Consider the following 17,285-nt stretch of genomic DNA (forward strand, 5'->3'; position numbering starts at 1 on the left):
TAAGCGAACGGCATCCCGCCAGGTGCACTTGTGTGAGCAAAGCCATCCCGCCAGGTTCACCTGAGCTCCCTCCAGAGATGTGCTGGCAACTTGGTTTGACCATTGGAGTGAGCTGGAGGGAGAAGGTGGGGACAGGGCCCACCAGCGGCCCCCAGCTCCAGGGAGGATTGCATCAGTACTTGGATGTGTGCTAATGAGAAGCCGGGCAGCAGTTTGTACTCCCAGCTCTTCCAGGAAAATTCTGGGAGATGGACATGTTTGTCTGCTCCTCTGTGCTGTGCCCTGGGTGACAGCAACAGCAAGTACCCATGCACTCATTGAGAACTGCTGCTTTGTTTCCTACAGTCCTGTGGGTCTCATGGATGCAAGCCCCACTGACTTGCAGAGCTAGGTGTTTTGGGGGCCCATCCCTCAGGTGAGGGCCTTAAAAGTAGATGCAAGATATGGGGACCCTAGGTTCTCCTCAAGGACAAGCTGGTAATTGGGGGTTTCCTTCTGGTTGTATGGTGTCTTGCCAGGATTGGGGTTTATGGTGAGAGTGTGTCTCAGACTAACCTACTTGGTTCTCCCTTGGTGTAACAACTTTTTAATTTTATTTTTATTTTTCCTGATTTCAGAGAGGAAGGGAGAGAGAGAGAGAGATAGAAACATCAATAATGAGAATCATTGATCGGCCGCCTCCTGTACGCCTCCTGCTGGGGATTGAGCCCTGACCGGGAATGGAACCATGCCCTCCTGGTTCATAGGTTGGCGCGCAAACACAGAGCCGCGCTGGCTGGGCTTGGTGTAGCTACTTTTATATTAAGACTAAGGCACTACTCTCCTTTTCACTCTGATCCTCTCCTCAGTGTACAGTGGCGTTTTCCAGAGGCTACGTAATATGCGGCGATGTTATTACTAGGGCAGTAAGTGGAACATGTGTTTATGTATTCTTGTGCTTTAATATTTCTGTTTTAATTCTGAATACGGTAAACATCGGTAGATGTAATCTAGTTGATAGACAAAAGTTCTGGGGCTGCCAATAATTTTGAAAATGTAAATAGTTCCTAAGACCCAAATGTATGAGAGCTATTGTTTTAAAACACAAATTTTGAAAATGAGCTCTAAAGATCTCCATGTCTTTGATCACGAAAATACAAACAAGCCAATAAGCCAGTAGAACCAAGATGGGGGCCTTAGCAATAAGATTTACTATGTCCTGATCTCTCAGGTCTGGAAATCTCCAGATCAAAGCCAAAATGAGCAGCAAGGACCGCAGCTGCTCACTGTTCAGGAGATCCAGTCTAATGCATCCTCTAAGCAGGGGTCAGCAAACGATGGTCCACGGGTTAAATATGGCCTGCTACCTGTTTTTATAAATAAAGTTTTATTGGATTCATTTATGTATTGGCTGCTTTCTCACCACAACAGCAGTTTAGTAGGTGTAAAAGAGACCATATAGCCTGCAAATTGTAAAATGTTACTATCTAGCCTTTTCAGCCAGGGTTGGCTCCTCTGATCACTTGGACCTGGCTGAATCCACAGCAAGCCCTTCTCTCCCCTCCCCCACTAAGTTCTTGGAGCTCACAGGTAAAGAACAAGAACATAGCAATGCCATAAAACTGTCCAACAACTGGATGTTTTTAATGATGAGTCGTTCTTAGTTTTTTGACAAACATTTCCTATTTAATAAGGAATAAATATAACAACAAAATATTCATGTAGTTAAAGTACATTTTAAAAAGCAAAATTATATTGTGTAAAATTCTATGTAGGAAAAGTACAATAACTGGACTTCAAATCTATAGCTACTAAAATTTTTATTTAGGTTCAAAACACAGCGCCAAAAATACCCAGACGTTTTAAAACTTCACTAAAAGGAAAAATATTATAGAATGCATACTTGCAGAAAGCTACATAAAGTCACTTTAAAATTACCTCAGGCTGCAAAAAGAAAAAACCTAAATGCTGTACCTAAATTATCCATGTCCCAAAATAACGCCATTTATGTTAGCAATTCTTAAACTATAATGGTTATAAACCACAAGCACATCCATCAACAGAATGTCAAACTATTTTGATCAAGTCAGTGGCCAGATTGTTAAAAGGGCCATAATGAAAGCTGTGGGGCTTCACAGTGTTAGGTTCCTATCCACGGGGCTACAGTACAACAGACTTCCTGGAATCTTAGGACAGAAGGCGCATAGGTGGCTGAATTACCAGGATTATACTGGAATGAGAGCTGCTCACTTCCCAGAAACAAGGGCTCATAAGAAGCACAATGAGATATAAATCCCAACAGATTATTTGCTTACAAATGTATAAAATACAAAGTGTAAGTTATTCCTACAACATGTTTAAAGTGCTTCAGAATTCATGCTGTTCTGGTCATACTCTTCTACTTTCCCAAAGAGATTGTTTTCTCTGTTGTGGCTAAATGATACACAGAAGTTCTTACTAGAAATGGTAAAATCAAAGAAAACTCTGTTCAATTTTTTAAAAGATTGTTTCTATGCCACCAGTTTCTAGATTCTTCGTAAGGAGTAGATTCACCTTGCAGGTTATATTCCAGACCCTTGTATACATTTCTAATCCATGCAATTTGGAATACGAGCTCACCCTTGTCACAACCGTGGCATGCCCGCTGACTCATTCTGCCTCTTTGCTCTTCTTGGAGCCAGCCCCTGCTGAATCTTCTGCCTCAGCCCTCCTCCCATCTCGGCCCTCCTCCGAGAATCTTCCACCACATTCGCGTGCTCTCATGCGAGCTCCTGGCTGGTACAGTGGCAAGGCCGGCCGGTCCTGCTAGGATAAAAGGGTGGGTTACTCTTCCAAGGGCTGGCAATGCAGGAGGGAACAACATCACTATTTCTAGGGACTGAAGATCTTAAATATCTAAAGATTATCAGTCTTACAGCTAAAAATCAGCCTTTTTTCACAGCACTCTCTCAGAAACCAAGCATTTCAAGGCAATAAAAAGCCATGAAAATACAGTTACTATGTTACTGCTCAAACCTACAACACTCTGTGGAAACAGTACACCATGGCCCTCTCCTGCCAGTCTGAGAGATGACAAGTCAACACACACATCTCAGTCCCACATAGTCGCCAAGCAGCGGACCTGAGTCTGAAACAAAATGAGTCACGGCCCCTAGGAGGCCTCTTAGAGCGCTTAACGAAACAGTTATTAACATTCATGTGGATTATTTCTGAACTGTCCCCTTAACAGAAAATACCCATCATCTTATTAAACTCTTAGAGGTGGTGGAATAAAAACAGAGACTGAATAAAGTACACAAAATGCACTTAAATAGCTTCCAGGCACGAGGACAGTGAAATGAGGGAAGGACAGTGTGATTCTGAAGGCTGGGACCTACACTCCCAGTGGGAACAACTGCTCCTCAGGAAAGCCAGCGCTCCAAGAGAGGGAGGCAGCAACCCCATCCCAGCTCGGTGCTCCTTCCCTGCCTGCGCGTATGACAGCACCAGCAGCCCTCGCCTTTCCAGGCCACCGGGAGTGCAAGGACAGTGCGACTCGCTTTACCCACTCCAAGGCTGTGTGTGGAGGCCCCACAGTCACCACCTGGATTTATCATAATATTCTTAATATAAGCCTGACCAATGAGAAGAGTGGGAAAGGGTTCAATAGGACCCCTGTGTAGGCCAAGATGCAGGCTTGACAACCCACCATCTCCCGCACCAACAAGGTGGCTCTGTTCTTCACCAGGGTAACGTGTACAGAGTTTGAAACTGACCCTAAAAACACATCATAACCTGCCAGGTCTGGTACGAAAGGAGCTATTACCCACAAAGCACTTTATCACTACTACCACACTGCAAACTTAATTGACAGGAGTCATCGCAAGTTCCCACACCTACAGCTGTGCAAATACCCAAATCACTCCGTTGGAAAACGAGTGCTCACAGGAACAGCCCCCATCAATGAGACTCATGGCTGTACTTGGTGTACCCAAGGTCAAGGCAGCTACAGGAACCCTTTGTGATACAGACTTGACCAGTCAAGGGTGAAGCTAGAAGGTGCTGGCTTTTCTGAAGATCTCCCTTGGCTTTACTGGAAATACTTAGAAAATCAACATCGCTGAAACTTGGATGGATCTGATGGGAATCATGCTGAGTGAAAAAGCCAATCTCTGTTTCCGTTTATGTAGTGCTCCTGAAATCACAAAGTCACAGAGACAGAGAACAGAGTGGCTGCCAAGGGTCTGGAATGGCAGGAGGTGGGTGTGACCCGCAGCCTCAGACCCAGCTGCTCACCTGGAGGGCAGGCTTTGGGGGACTGACAGCATCATGGGGCCTGGCCCGGGAAGGGAGATGAACGCATTTATAGCGCTTCTCCCTGACAATGAGATCTGAATACAAATTAACCTCAAATTTCTGAAAGAAAACCTGTTTGTTGGGCTAAGTGGGCATTCTCAATCTGATTGTGCGGGTCTTACCTCTGGGTGTTAATGAGCCATCTGATTGTCCATTAATCATCAGATGTTGTTAATAATGGAAAAGAAAGCTTCATGAAATGTTAATATTTTCCTTACTGTCTTAGTGGTAAATCTGATAATATTCCATTATTTCTTCTCAAGCAAATAGTATGAAAGTGCTAGTTTTATAATAAATAAAAGCTTATTTTTTTCCTGGTGAAAAGATGGCTGGTTCTATTTTTTTATTTGTCATTCAGCACTTGGTGCCCACTAAGTGGACAAGAATAACTGCTTTAGCAAATACAGGCTCAGGGCAGTGCACCCTCTAAGATAACGCAGGATCCAGAGTAGAGATCCCGCACCTCAGGCACCTGTGTAGATTTTCCTTTTTTAGGTGAAATTAAAGAATTTCTGTTTGGAAGAGCAGTCATAAGCCTGCAAAAGTACAGCTCATACTTTTAGCACAGACAGATGAATGAGGGATTATCCCAAATGAAGAAAAGAACCTTGTTTCGCACTCTCTCCTTTCTGGGGGCCGGGCTGTCCTCACTCTTCTGTTCTCTCCCTGGTCTCTCTGCTGCTTCCACCGGGACTCCACGGTCCTGGCTCCCCGTCTTCCCTCTGTCTGGGGTGAATCCTTTCCCTGGTTTCATCTCTTCTTCATTTCTTCTTGAAAACTTGTCAAACTCGTAGTGAGCTCTAAGCTTTCTGCTGTCATCCGAGTGGTATCTTTGTGTTTCAAGTTCTTTTTCTCGAAATTTTCTCTCCATATCCTTTTGCTCTTTATCACTGTCATTTTGTGACCTGTGATTTAATACAAATGATCAGTAACCTTTCATAAACTGCTTGTTGATGACCTATCTTCCCTTCCAGACTCCAAGTTCCAGAAAAGGCAAGGAACATGTAAGTCTGCCCATCACTTAATGCCAAATTTGCATGCACAGGCATTCAATAAAAACTATGAATCAATTAACAATATTTACAATTACAATTACAAGTATTAACAATATTTCCTGTTATACTTGAGTAACACATATGTATTAAGTGATATGCTAAGGCACCAATTACACATATTTTTAAAATTCTCAGTAAACCTCCAAAATAAATATATTTCCCCCTCATTGCAGATAAAGTAAATGAGACTACACGTGGTCAGGTGACTCCAAGTATCCCAAATGCACATCCATCATGAGGCAGAGCTGACAGTGACCGCTTAGTTGCTGCTTCAACCATAGTTAAAACTACCTGAAATTTAATAACATTTGTGGATATGTCAAACTATTAAATGAACAGTAAGTAAACAAGTGGCTGGTTAGCTCATTTGGATCTTAAAGTCTTTCCCTCCACCAACCGCTGGCAAACGTCCTTACATACCACCTGTGGACCCCTCACGTACAGAAGCGGCAGGACTGGTGGGGACAAAAAGATCTATAAGCAAAGCGTGAACTGGTGCCAGAAACATGACAAAAGGCAGTGTTGTGTCCTAAGCCAGCGGTCGCCAACCTTTTGGACCTCACGGACCACCAGTGATCTGCAGACCACCGGTTGACAGCTTCTTAAGAAACTGCGTTGTCTGTAACATAAACCATAATTCTAAGACATCAGACTTGATATCATGTATAAATTAATTTTATATACAAACCAATAAACTAGAACCCACCAAAAAGAGGGAGAGAAAACTTTACATAACTCTATATGCAAGGAAGGCAGTCATAAATCATTCAGATTACTCTGCTCCTGGGCAAATAGCAGCTTAATCCCATGACCTTGCCTACTGCACCTGAATCCACTTCCAGCCACTCCTGTGAGCGGAACAGCCCTTGCCTCCAGGAGGCTCTGCAGGTGTCCAAATGCAAGGCATGGGCAGGAACCCTGGGTCAGGGGGACAAGAAGCCCAGTTGCATGTGGCCCTACTGACTGGAACATGACCAAACCCAGGGTCAGGGGCAGGACGAAGGGCCTACCTCTGGACAAGTGAATGGCTGGTCTTTCTCTGGACCCTGAGCAGACTGCTATGTCTGTCTTGTTCCCAGAGAAGCCCAGGTCCTTTTGTGAGCTCATGTCATGAGCAGGTAAAGACCTATGGGTCACAACACCAGGTTCTACAGCTGTGTGTCAAAGTCCATGGGGCCAGAGGGCCGACAACTCCCACAAAGGAACTACAGCACTTAGAATTCTATCTTTTTAGGACAGGAAGACTTTCAGCACCTGAAAGACCAAGTTCTCAAATTCATAATTCCATAGAGAACTGAAGGTCTGGAAGACCAAATGGGCATGGTATCTCAGAAGACACAGAAAAATTACAAACTGATAAATATCTCAAGGAAAGGAGACGGGAAGAAGATCCAGAAGACCTAAAGTGCAACAAGAGAAACCCAAAGGAAATACAGAAGATATTTCTCTGCTTCAAAGATAGACTTGAGGCTACAGACTAAACGGGTTTACCAAGTTCCTAGCATGACCAAAACGAAACAAAAATGTGGACAAGCATTCAAGAATTCCAAGAATACTATGAAATATGAGCACTCGTGCTGACAAAGGATATAGGACCATGATGGATGACCATCCTGTGATGCTGAACGTGGCCAAAGAAATAGAAGCGTGGGGCTCACTTTTCCCTGCGCTCCTCCAGCAGGCTCTCCCGGGGCGTGGCCTTCCCCACGGCGCAGCCAGGACCGGCTTCCCACGGTCCCTCTCCACTTTCAATGTCCTCTCCAGGTTCTTTTGGTTTCTCAGTGGCTGCTTCCTCTCCCTTTTCCGGTTTCTTAAGAAGCTGAGAAATTATAATGTTAGTAAAATGTCACTTTAAGAGTGTATTAATAAATAATTTAAACTATATACCAATATTGAGCCCAAATGTCTGAATACAAACAAAGATAAAGGTCCAATGAACAGGTTTTGGGTTAAACACCTAGGGCAACGTTCAGTCAATAAAACATTTTATGGTTGTGAAAAATGATGTAGGATAGTTAATGTGGCGCCTCAATGCTGGTATTAACGAATAAAGGAATGTCACAGAAGAATGATCTGACTTCTATTTCTATGTTGATACACACGAGTAGGAAAATGTCCAGAAAGATTACAACACTGTGTTCATAGTGATTATTTTTAGGTGACAGAACTGAAATGAGTTTCTTTCCTTTCACCTACAGGTTCTAGTTTTTTAAAAATAAACAAGTATTGCCCTTGCTGGTGTGGCTCAGTTGGTTGAACATTGTCCTGTGCACTGAGAGGTCACCCGTTAGACTCCCAATCAGGGCAAATGTCTGGGTTGCACGCTCAATCCCCAGTAGGGGGCATGCGCGAGGTAGCTGATCGATGGTTCTCTCTCGCAGATGTTTCTCTCCCTATCCCCTCTTCTCCCTCTCTAAAATCAATACAAAATCTTTTGTAATAAGAAAAAAAAATTTTTTTTAAAGACTGCTTTATATTAATGGCTTTTAGAACAGTTTCAGTGTTTTCAAAAATTATTATTCCCTTTCTTCAAACAGACCTAGAAGGTTGCTATGATGTGTTTAATTTAGTATGCCTTTTATGTGCGCCTCCCATCCAGTTAGTTCCCCAGCTCTTTGAAATAAAAGTCAGTTTGTAGAACATAAATGAAAGATCTACTTCTGCAAATTTTATTCTATTTTTAGGGTATTAATACTAATTCTGTTGGCATTTCTTCACAGACTTTGTTTTTCAGAGTTTTGTTTTTTTAATTTAAATTCTCCAAATCATTCATAAGTCAGAGCTGCCCAAATTGAGCAAAGATGCTTTTTAAAGGCTTATTGGGTCACATGTGAACTATTGGGTTAGAACACCAGACTCTCCTCAGAACAGGAGCTGTGGGCTACTCACGTCATTGGGTCCAACCAAGATTTTGTTCTACCAGATTTGGACTATATAACTTTCTCTTGCTGTGTTTAAGTCTTTCATTTTTTTCTTTATGAAGGATCCTATATTTACTTTTACTGACTTAAATTTGTTTTCGTATCTTTGGTTTATTCTGGATTTTAATCCCATTCTCCAAACGGAGTAAGTACATGCTGTACTCCCAATACTTGAAGTCTTACTTAAAACTATACATAGTTGAGCCCTAGCCGGTTTGGCTCACTGGATAGAGCGTCGGCCTGGGGACTGAAGGGTCCCGGGTTTGATTCCAGTCAAGGGCATGTACCTTGGTTGCAGGCACGTCCCCAGTGGGGGATGTGCAGGAGGCAGCTGATCGATGCTTCTCTCTCATCGATGTTTCTAACTCTCTATCCCTCTCCCTTCCTCTCTGTAAAAAAATCAATAAAATATATTTTAAAAAATAACTATAAAACTATACATAGTTGAAATTACAGGCTACAAGTTTCAGTGATTCTTCCAGAAAACTCTCAGATATTGACAAAAGTGTTTCTGAGAATGTGAAGCATTAGGCACTGAGGGAGCTACAACTCTTTGTTCAGAAAGTAAAATGAAAAGGTTAGTGTTCGCACACCTGTGACCATTAAATTTGCATTAAATATATACCTACTTTGTCCCTGGTCATGACAGAGCTGAATTTCTACAATGACAAAGACCTTTCCTGTAATATTAAGGTTTCATTTTATTTGTTACTTGAGATTAGGTGGGGTCACGTGGCTTGCTTTTTGGCCAGTGAAATGTGGGCACCGGGATGTGTTCATTCCACATGGAAGATTTAAGTACTAGTGTGCAATCTGCCAAATACACATTCCCTTCCCTTGTCATAAAGATTGTAGGAGCAAATGCCAAGATGTATCCTCCATCAGCCTGGGTCACTGGATGGCTACAATGAGTAATACACAATGGACAAGTGACATGAACAAGAAGAGAACTTGAGTTTTATGAAACCAATGAGATTTTTGAAATTATTTGTTACTGCAGCATAACCTAAGCAGTCCTGACTGATACAAATGCTGATGTGTTTTTGTAGAAATATTGTTAAGAAATCATTCCCTCCGTCGCTAGGACACCCCATATGGGAGAAACTGTTTTAGAAGCAAAGGCCTAGAAAAAGCTTTGCTTCCCTTAAAGAACTGGCATGTTTTCTCCTCATGGATAATGAAAACAATGTTTCTGATCAACTTCTTAGTTGATCAGAAACTAATCTATGGCACAATAATGGAGACTGATCTCTTCCCCATCCTTTCCCTTTCTACTCTCTATCTTCCTGCAAGCACTGACCTTTGATTACTTTTCTATCACACAATTTTAATGAAGTCCTATAAGGCACCTTATTCCCTTCATGGAGTGAGTTAAGAAGCATGTTAGGTTGAAACCTAAGCACATCTGAGCAGAACACTAACAAGGAAGGGCTGACTGTAATTTGGGGCAACATATTTTACATAGCAAAAAGTTCCCTCTGTACACGAAACCACCCTCCTAAATGAATGCCTCAGGCAAAGGAAAAATTGGGCAAGAGATGCAGAAACCATTTCCGTGAGAAACCCAGTTCTACGAGTCAGCCTTCATAAGGCAGGGCTAGTGTACATTGAGCCAATGGTTTTCAAATGTGTATTTTTTAGTCAGGAAATATTTTCATTAAAATAAAATGTAAGCAGGAGCCCAATCTATGGTACTTAAATGCAGGGCTCCTCTGAGTGAAGTGCTCTGTTCACACTCAGGAGGCTGGTCCTCCTCCACCCTCCCACCCACTCAGTCCTTCCAAACACAGCATGCTCAAGGAGCCCCAAGGGCTCAGGGAACACAGTTTGAGAACTACTATTAAAGAATAGAGATAAGGAACTATAGTAAAAAAAAGACTAGACAAATTAAAAATGTTCCTTTATTTCCAGTGAGCTAAAATACTGAAAAGGCACAATTAGGACAGCGGAACTATTTTTGGAAAAAAGATATGAAAGGTCTCCAAATTACCTTAATCCTTACTTCTTTCTCAGCAGCTTTCTTTTGCTTATCTGTTTCTTTTCTCTTACATTTTTCTTCTTCTCTTTTCTTTCGTTTTTCTTCTTCGCGTATGCGTTTCTTTTCCAATTCCCTTCGCCTTCGCTCTTCTCGCTTCTCTTCTCGAATCCTCTAAGGAGGTGGAAAAGTCTGTGCGTAAACTGTCTGCGTGGATGTGGCAGAAACATAAAGCATATGCACAAAAGGCCAGACATACCTGCTTTTCTAATTTTCTGTTTTTAATGTATTCCAAAAGAGGTGTGGTTCTTCTAGCTAAAACAAAATAATTGTAATAAAGTATTTAACTAAAAAATAAGATCTCTTTCCTTTGTTTTAAATACTTGTTTTCAATGTAATCTTTAAAATCTTTAAAAAATAAGGAGACTTAATTAGAAAAAGGTGTCTCATGTCTACTCTTGAGTTTCTGGAGACTGCTACTAGGAGATAACCACTTATTTCTAAGACACACCACTTGCAGGTGTAGGGCTGACGGCCTGATTCAAACTGGATTCTGTATTCTGAATGGGTTTATCCACTTGTTTGCTTGGCTTGCTCAGGAGGCCTGATAGGTTTTTGAACAACAGAAAGATGATCTCATACTTAAGCCACGCATTTCATTTCAGTGGCTGGTCTTTGAAAAGATACTGACTCCAACCTTGAGATATAACGCTCCTTCCCGAGTACAGCCAGGCACAGAGCACTCAAATGTCTTTTCTACTGTTCAAACGCCACAACTCTGAAACAAGGTGAGTATAATGTAACTGAAAGCTCAAGCTATCCCATCCACAGATACTCAGAATATTTCCCCAAGCTGCTGTCTTGCAACGCTTTTGTCAAAAGTAGGAAATATTCTACATTTCTGCCAAACCTGTCAAAGGTGTCAATTTTTTATGAAAGTCATAAAAAAGAAGAAATACGTATATACTCTATAAATACATATCTTAAAACAGTAAAGAGGTGAAATGAGCAAAACAGACCAATAAGTTCTCTTGTCTTTGCCTCTATGTCTCCCAGAAGAGTTTCGGGATTGGCACTAGTTTTTTCTTCCTCCACACAGTAAGTTTCTAAAAACTTCTTATATTCTGGATCTGTACATTTAAAGAGAAAAAATAAATACACTCCTCCCCATATAAAGGAGATAAACTGCATTTGATCATTGTATTTAATTTAGTAGGTTCATAATCCAGCCTTTGAAAAAGGACTCACCATCGTCAATGCTTCCGGTTTTGGCATCTTTTTTCTTCAGCTTCTTTTTGGCTATCTTCTGGAATGGAGCGAACTCTACCACTGCAGGGTATTCTAGCCCTTTAACAACAACAACAACAAAAATTCCAAAAATCATTCTGAAATTCTACTATATTCATTTTGTAGAAGAATGATCTAGCTTTCTTAAGGATTGAACATAACAATGAAAATGTTAGTGGTTAAACTATAATTTAATTATACTTTTAAGCAAGTGCAACCTTAGCATGTCAGACTCCACATTTAAGTAAAGGAGAACTATTGTTTATTAAATAAAACGATTCCTCACATTGTAGTGGTGATTACATGACTGAATACATTTAAAATTCATCACACTATATACCTTAAAATGACGAATTCTGCCATATGTTACTTATACCTCACTAAGCCTACCTCTCCTCATTAAAGAGTGTAATATCTTTAAATCAGTTTCCTAGTCACATTTAAATCTTTTTAATTTTAAAAGGTTAATTCAATTATTAACCTGCCATATGAATTCAAGAAAATTATTTTGCTTTTGAATAGACACGTGGCTAAAAGAGGGGCCTTCAAAGTGTATACATAATATTCAAGTAAGATTTGCTTCAAATAAAAAAGTTCAGATTGAAAGTCACTACAAATTCATTCTGTTGTGATATGGGCGGAGGGGCATGCACATAGACATGATCACTGGGAGAACTTGCTATGTGCTTAATAAAAATAATAAAAATAGCACATTCTACCTCCATACTGAACCCACTGAGTAATCACTCTGGACTTGTCAGGAATGACCAGGTGACTATGATATTGTAATTCTCTCATTTGTCTGGAAGACAAACACTACATTAGTGAACCACGAAAAAATTATGCTAAGTGTAACAAACCAGTCAGAAAAAGACAAATACTGTATGATTTCACTTCTTTGAGGTATCTAGAGTATTTAAATTCATAGAAACAGAAATTAGAAGGGTTGTTGTCAGGGCTGGGGCGGGGGGGAGAAATGGGGAAAGTTGATATTTAATGAGTACAGAGTTTTAGCTTTGTAAGCTAAAAAGAGTTCTGGAGATTGGTTGCACAACAATGTGAATATACTTAATACTACTGACCTACACACTTAAAAAAATAAGATGGTAAATTTATGTTATGTGTATTTTACCACAATTTTTAAAGAAGAAAGATAAGAGGCACTTGAATGAATTACCGAATAAATGAGCATTCAACAGAAATGTCAAATAGTTCAAGCACTAAACTTGCTTTTACTCACAGCAAAAATGTCTGAGTTTCAATCTAGTCACTCTTTAACCACCTCGCCCCACCCCCGGCCCCCCACAGTGGAAGGGAAGAAAACTCTTGTCAGTAGTTGGGGGTGGGGTGAAATGGAAAGAGGTTGGTTGGTGATGGGTGTATAGAAAACAACAAGCTCTTAAAAGTGTACACACATGATAGCAGTGAACACAATGGCTGACAGTCTGACAGGAAAGGAGGAAATAGAAAAAAATGTCATAAGTAGAATCTAAAAAGTACAGAGAATTGGAACCATTTAACGTAGAGGTAAATTACATTGTCTCAGCAGACAACCCTGTTAAACAGGGTCAAAAACTGATGCTCACTATTACAATCCCTTCCCTCATGGCTTCATCCAGAAATGGCATAATTGTGAAGAATATTCTGTTTAGGAAGATGCTGATATAAATATATAATATAGTTTAGAAAATTTTATCAAACATGGGTAAAATAATTTAGTTTGGAGACATAAAAAGCAAAGTTCACTTATCCAGAAAGCACATTTATATGGAAAAACTTCAATCTCCAACGATAATACATAAATAGGTTATCACTATTACACAACTGTTAGAATCCTTTCCATTTATATATCATTTTAATTTTTAACAAGCATATAATCACAATAACATGATGCATATTTCTGCTTTACTTTAGATTAGTATCTGATAGCTTTTTTATTAACACTCACAAATATTCCAGCATAATGTAATTAATGTACTTAAAGATTGTAACAAAGGGTTTAAAAAGCCAATGACCCAACCTTTGCTGTCAATGAAGATATAGCCATCAAACCGATCTCTGAAAAGAAGAATGTCGTCAGGATTTCTAAAATTAATGTATGCTCTTGAGTAGAGATGAGGATAAAGACTGAAATGAGAAATAACAGTGAAAATGGTTAGTAAAAAATAGGACTTCTTTAATTTTGCCTTTGTTTTCCTTGTCTGAATACAACAAAACTACTTCAGATAAAACTTCTTTGTCAAAAGATTCATCTCTCAGTAAATGACAACAATCTGGATATTCTTTAGCAAAAAACAACAACACACAAACAAACAAAACATTAACTGATATCTTTTTAATGACTTGGGAAAGACTCTAGGTTAGTTTCTCTACTGCATGGAGCCAGGGCTAAAATACTGGTTCTCAGGGGTTGAAAAGCAAAGTCACGCCTCATCTTGCACCGTGGCTGCAATACAATCTAGTTATAATTCCTTCACAGAATAAAATGTTATATTGTGAAAAAGACTGTTTACTGATTTAGATATCATTTTTAGGTGTTAGAGTATTTACTGTAGCACAGTGAACAGGGTCTACAGAACTAAGCCTTTCTCTGCTAACTCACAACCACCAATTTCCTTCAGGGCAGATACTCTAACCTGATGTCACAGATGAGTACACTGAGGCCCAGAGAAACGAGGTAGTTTCAGAGGGAGCCATTAGTTAAAAGGTGGGTCTGGGATTCCAATCTGAGCAGGTCGGGGTCCAGTGTCAGCCCTCCTTTAACTGTACGTTTTCCTAAATTTTAGTTATTTGAATATCATCTTTATGTTTTTTTAAACCATATTTATATTTATCTATTAGAGGTTATTTTTTGTTGAATAGACTGACATTATTTATTTTAATGTATTTATTCAAAAGGAAAGTTTTATGGCTACCATAAATAAGAACCCATGATATTGAAGATAAAAAGGATAACAAAGATAATAATAAAAACATAGTGAAAATCACTAAATCACAGCTGAACTGTCACCTGTTGAAGGTCTAACCTGAGCTCAGCACTCTCTTTGTTTCAGCGAGATCTGAAAATAAAAAGTGTTGTCAGAGTCATCCATCTCCCAAGTTGTAAAAGGGAGCTGAAAAAGATATAAACTGAGAGGAGTGGAGTGGAGTCTGGGTGCCAGTGATGGAAGGGAGCAGAGTGGGACTTCTGGGGTCTGGGATTTCTGTTTCTTTATCTGGTCTTAGTTACATGGGCATGTTCTCTTGTGAAAATTCATCAGGTTATACATCTGTACATTCAATTTACTTTGTTATATCTTAATACATTTTACTTTAAAAAGCTACATGAAATATGGTTTGTTGATATTCAAAAACAAAAATTAAGTAATATGTTGTTACTTGGTCTGGTTTTGTTTTCTTAGACTGGTGATGCCAGTAGAGGCATATTTCAAATCTATTTTAGAGGCCTTTAATGATCTGCCTACTTAAAATAACTTGCAGAAATAAAGGACTGCTCTGATTTCTGGGAACATGTGGGAAATGGAGATGTCTTCTATTATCTACAATTAGAGGCCCAGTGCATGAATTCGTGCACGAAGGGCGGGGGAGGGGCAGGGGGGTGTCCCTCAGCCTGGCCTGCGCTCTCTTGCAATCCAGGACCCTTTTGGGGATGTCCGGATGCCAGTTTAGGCCCGATCCCTGCCTGGCCTGCGGGATTGGCCTAAACCAGCAGTCAGACATCCCCCGAGGGATGTAGCAGTGTGCCAAGTGGCAGGTAGCCCAGGAGGAGCCCAAGCCGGGTCTGGGCACTGTGCCACTCGCACTCATCCCAGCCCATTGCGCACGCCTGCTACTACTGCTCAGTAGCACTGGTGGAGTCAGGAGAGGCTCCTGCCACTGTAGCAGCTGCGCTGGCCAGCCATGAGCCTCGCTTCTGGCTGAGTGGCACTCCCCTTGTGGGAGCACAATGACCACCAGGAGGCAGCTCCTGCATTGAGTGTCTGCCCCCTGGTGGTCATAGCAGCTGGTCGACCAGTTGTTCAGTCATTAGACTTTTATATATATAGATAATTTGCAACAAAGAGACAATGCCTCTAAGATTCTTAATGTTGGTAAACAGCTTCTCACCTGAGATCCCCAGTAAAGAATTCAAAGTAATCATGTGCAGGTAGTGGGTGTAGCTGCTCTTCCAGCTGCTCCTTGGTGAGGCTGGGTGGAAGGCGCCGGATGACTACCTGGGGAAAGGAAGCTGGTTGGGTTTTGTTTCACTCTTACGGTATTAAGCTTTAATTAATTATTTCAATGCTTGGCGACCTGTATTCATGCTCAGAGGAAAATCTAATCCAGGAGTCTAGCAAAAACACTTTAGGAAAAGTTAAGAAAAACGTACATGAGAACTTGGCTGTCATAGGGTAATGAAGCGTGAATAATTGAAAAAGGATCCCTGAGGTCAGAAAAGGCTGTGCATAACAGTTCTTTTTCATATAATCATTTCATTACCACTGGACAACCCATTGGTATGTCTGTGCCCGAGGTGAAAAATAATAGCTTCTCCTACACTCTCTCTGCAGGGTTAAGCCACACTAGAAGGTAAGACCCATGCAGGGAATGTATCCATGCTAGAATGTTTGTTAGCAGCGGTAACAAATAAACGGTGTGTCTGTTCTTACTGCCAAGAGGAATGCCACTTGCATTGGACACCTTTCGTCTCCAGTCCAGAGTGTCCACACTGCGGGTCCTCTCCCACCGCCCACCAGGCTTTTCCAGCCTCTCTTCCCAGCTTCCCAGGACCTGACAGGACCTTCCCCGAGCCGTACCCCTTCTTTCGTGCCCCTTCCGGCCCAGGACCTCGACCGTGTGGAGCTGCTGAGCACAGCGTCTCAGCCCCAATGGGACACGTCCACCTCCAGAGACTGAAAATACGTTTCTTTCTCCCCAAACCGGAAAACTCTGGCTGCAGGAGGGGCTCAGGACTCGCTGCCCGGCCGCTGTCCGCGGTGCTGATACGCTAGCAGCTCCGCCCCGACCCTGTGCCCCCGCCCAGTTCCTCGGCCCCGCCCAGTTCCTCGGCCCCGCCCACCAGCCCAAGGAATGCACCTTGGCCCCGCCCCGAGAGCCTACCCGTTGGCCCCGCCCACTCTCACATTCGCCCACCCAGCCCCGCCCTCGCCCTCGCCCCGCCTCCTCCTCGGTCAGGAAGGTCTTCCTCCCTCGCCCCGCCCCCGCCTCGCTCAGGACCAGTCTTCCCAGGGCGCTGACTCGCACCACCCCGTCCTCTCCCGCCCCATCTCGCTGAAACCCTCCGCCTCCGGTAGCGAGGGCGGCAGAGCCCAGCCCCGCTCCGCCCAGCCGGCGTCCTTCCCTCGCCCTCCCGCCGGGCTCTGGACTCTCCTCCCGACTTTGCTCGCACCTCCACGCCGGCAGGACCCCCATCCTCTCCACCCCGCCAGGCTTCGGGTCGCGCCCACCTTGCTCAGGACCGTCTTCTTCTCCTCGCGAGGTCTGCCTGCGCTGCCGGCACCGCTGGAGGACAAGGCCGGCGGGGCCCCTGCCTCTCGCCGAGGCGACTCCCGGGGGACGTGAACTTCCGCGGCGGACGTCCTCTCCCTTCCGCTCTGGCTCCGCGCAGCAACGGCCACGCCGGAGCCTCCGGCCCCCTCCTTCTCCGAGCGCATCCCGCCCCGGCCGCGGACCCACCGCCGCCTCGCGCCCGGGCCTAAACTTCGCGAGAACTGCGACGCCGCCGCCTCCACT

General features: G+C 42.6%; 1 protein-coding gene across 3 annotated transcripts; it reads right to left on the minus strand.

The window, feature by feature from the left end:
- Positions 1-1,596: 1,596 nt before the first annotated feature.
- Positions 1,597-17,276, minus strand: UPF3A (UPF3A regulator of nonsense mediated mRNA decay). 3 transcript variants are annotated; one of them, XM_036315880.1, is made up of 10 exons: positions 17,000-17,274; positions 15,660-15,766; positions 13,573-13,679; positions 11,514-11,612; positions 11,285-11,395; positions 10,525-10,580; positions 10,281-10,439; positions 7,028-7,188; positions 4,922-5,219; positions 1,597-2,784 (listed from the first exon to the last, which is right to left on the minus strand). In XM_036315880.1, exons 1-10 carry the CDS (start codon positions 17,204-17,206, stop codon positions 2,629-2,631), a joined length of 1,461 nt encoding a protein of 486 aa, XP_036171773.1. In that variant the 5' UTR covers positions 17,207-17,274; the 3' UTR covers positions 1,597-2,628. The 3 variants fall into 3 exon arrangements, 2 of the variants coding, with proteins under 2 accessions (XP_036171773.1, XP_036171774.1); XM_036315881.1 differs by having other exon boundaries at positions 1,597-2,781; positions 17,000-17,273; XR_004968652.1 differs by lacking the exons at positions 1,597-2,784; positions 4,922-5,219; positions 10,525-10,580 and having other exon boundaries at positions 7,093-7,188; positions 17,000-17,276.
- Positions 17,277-17,285: the final 9 nt, after the last annotated feature.

Source organism: Myotis myotis, unplaced genomic scaffold, assembly GCF_014108235.1.
Source record: "Myotis myotis isolate mMyoMyo1 unplaced genomic scaffold, mMyoMyo1.p scaffold_m19_p_63, whole genome shotgun sequence".
In the NCBI taxonomy this organism is placed as follows: domain Eukaryota; kingdom Metazoa; phylum Chordata; class Mammalia; order Chiroptera; family Vespertilionidae; genus Myotis; species Myotis myotis.

Excerpts from the sequence above, each read along its gene's own strand:
- UPF3A (XM_036315880.1), bottom strand. The coding sequence starts at position 17,206 with ATGCGCTCGGAGAAGGAGGGGGCCGGAGGCTCCGGCGTGGCCGTTGCT. Across the intron at positions 15,767-16,999 it reads AGAAGACGGTCCTGAGCAAG|GTAGTCATCCGGCGCCTTCC; the intron begins GTGGGCGCGACC and ends TCCTTTCCCCAG. Across the intron at positions 10,581-11,284 it reads AAAGACAAGAGAACTTATTG|CTAGAAGAACCACACCTCTT; the intron begins GTCTGTTTTGCT and ends ATTTTGTTTTAG.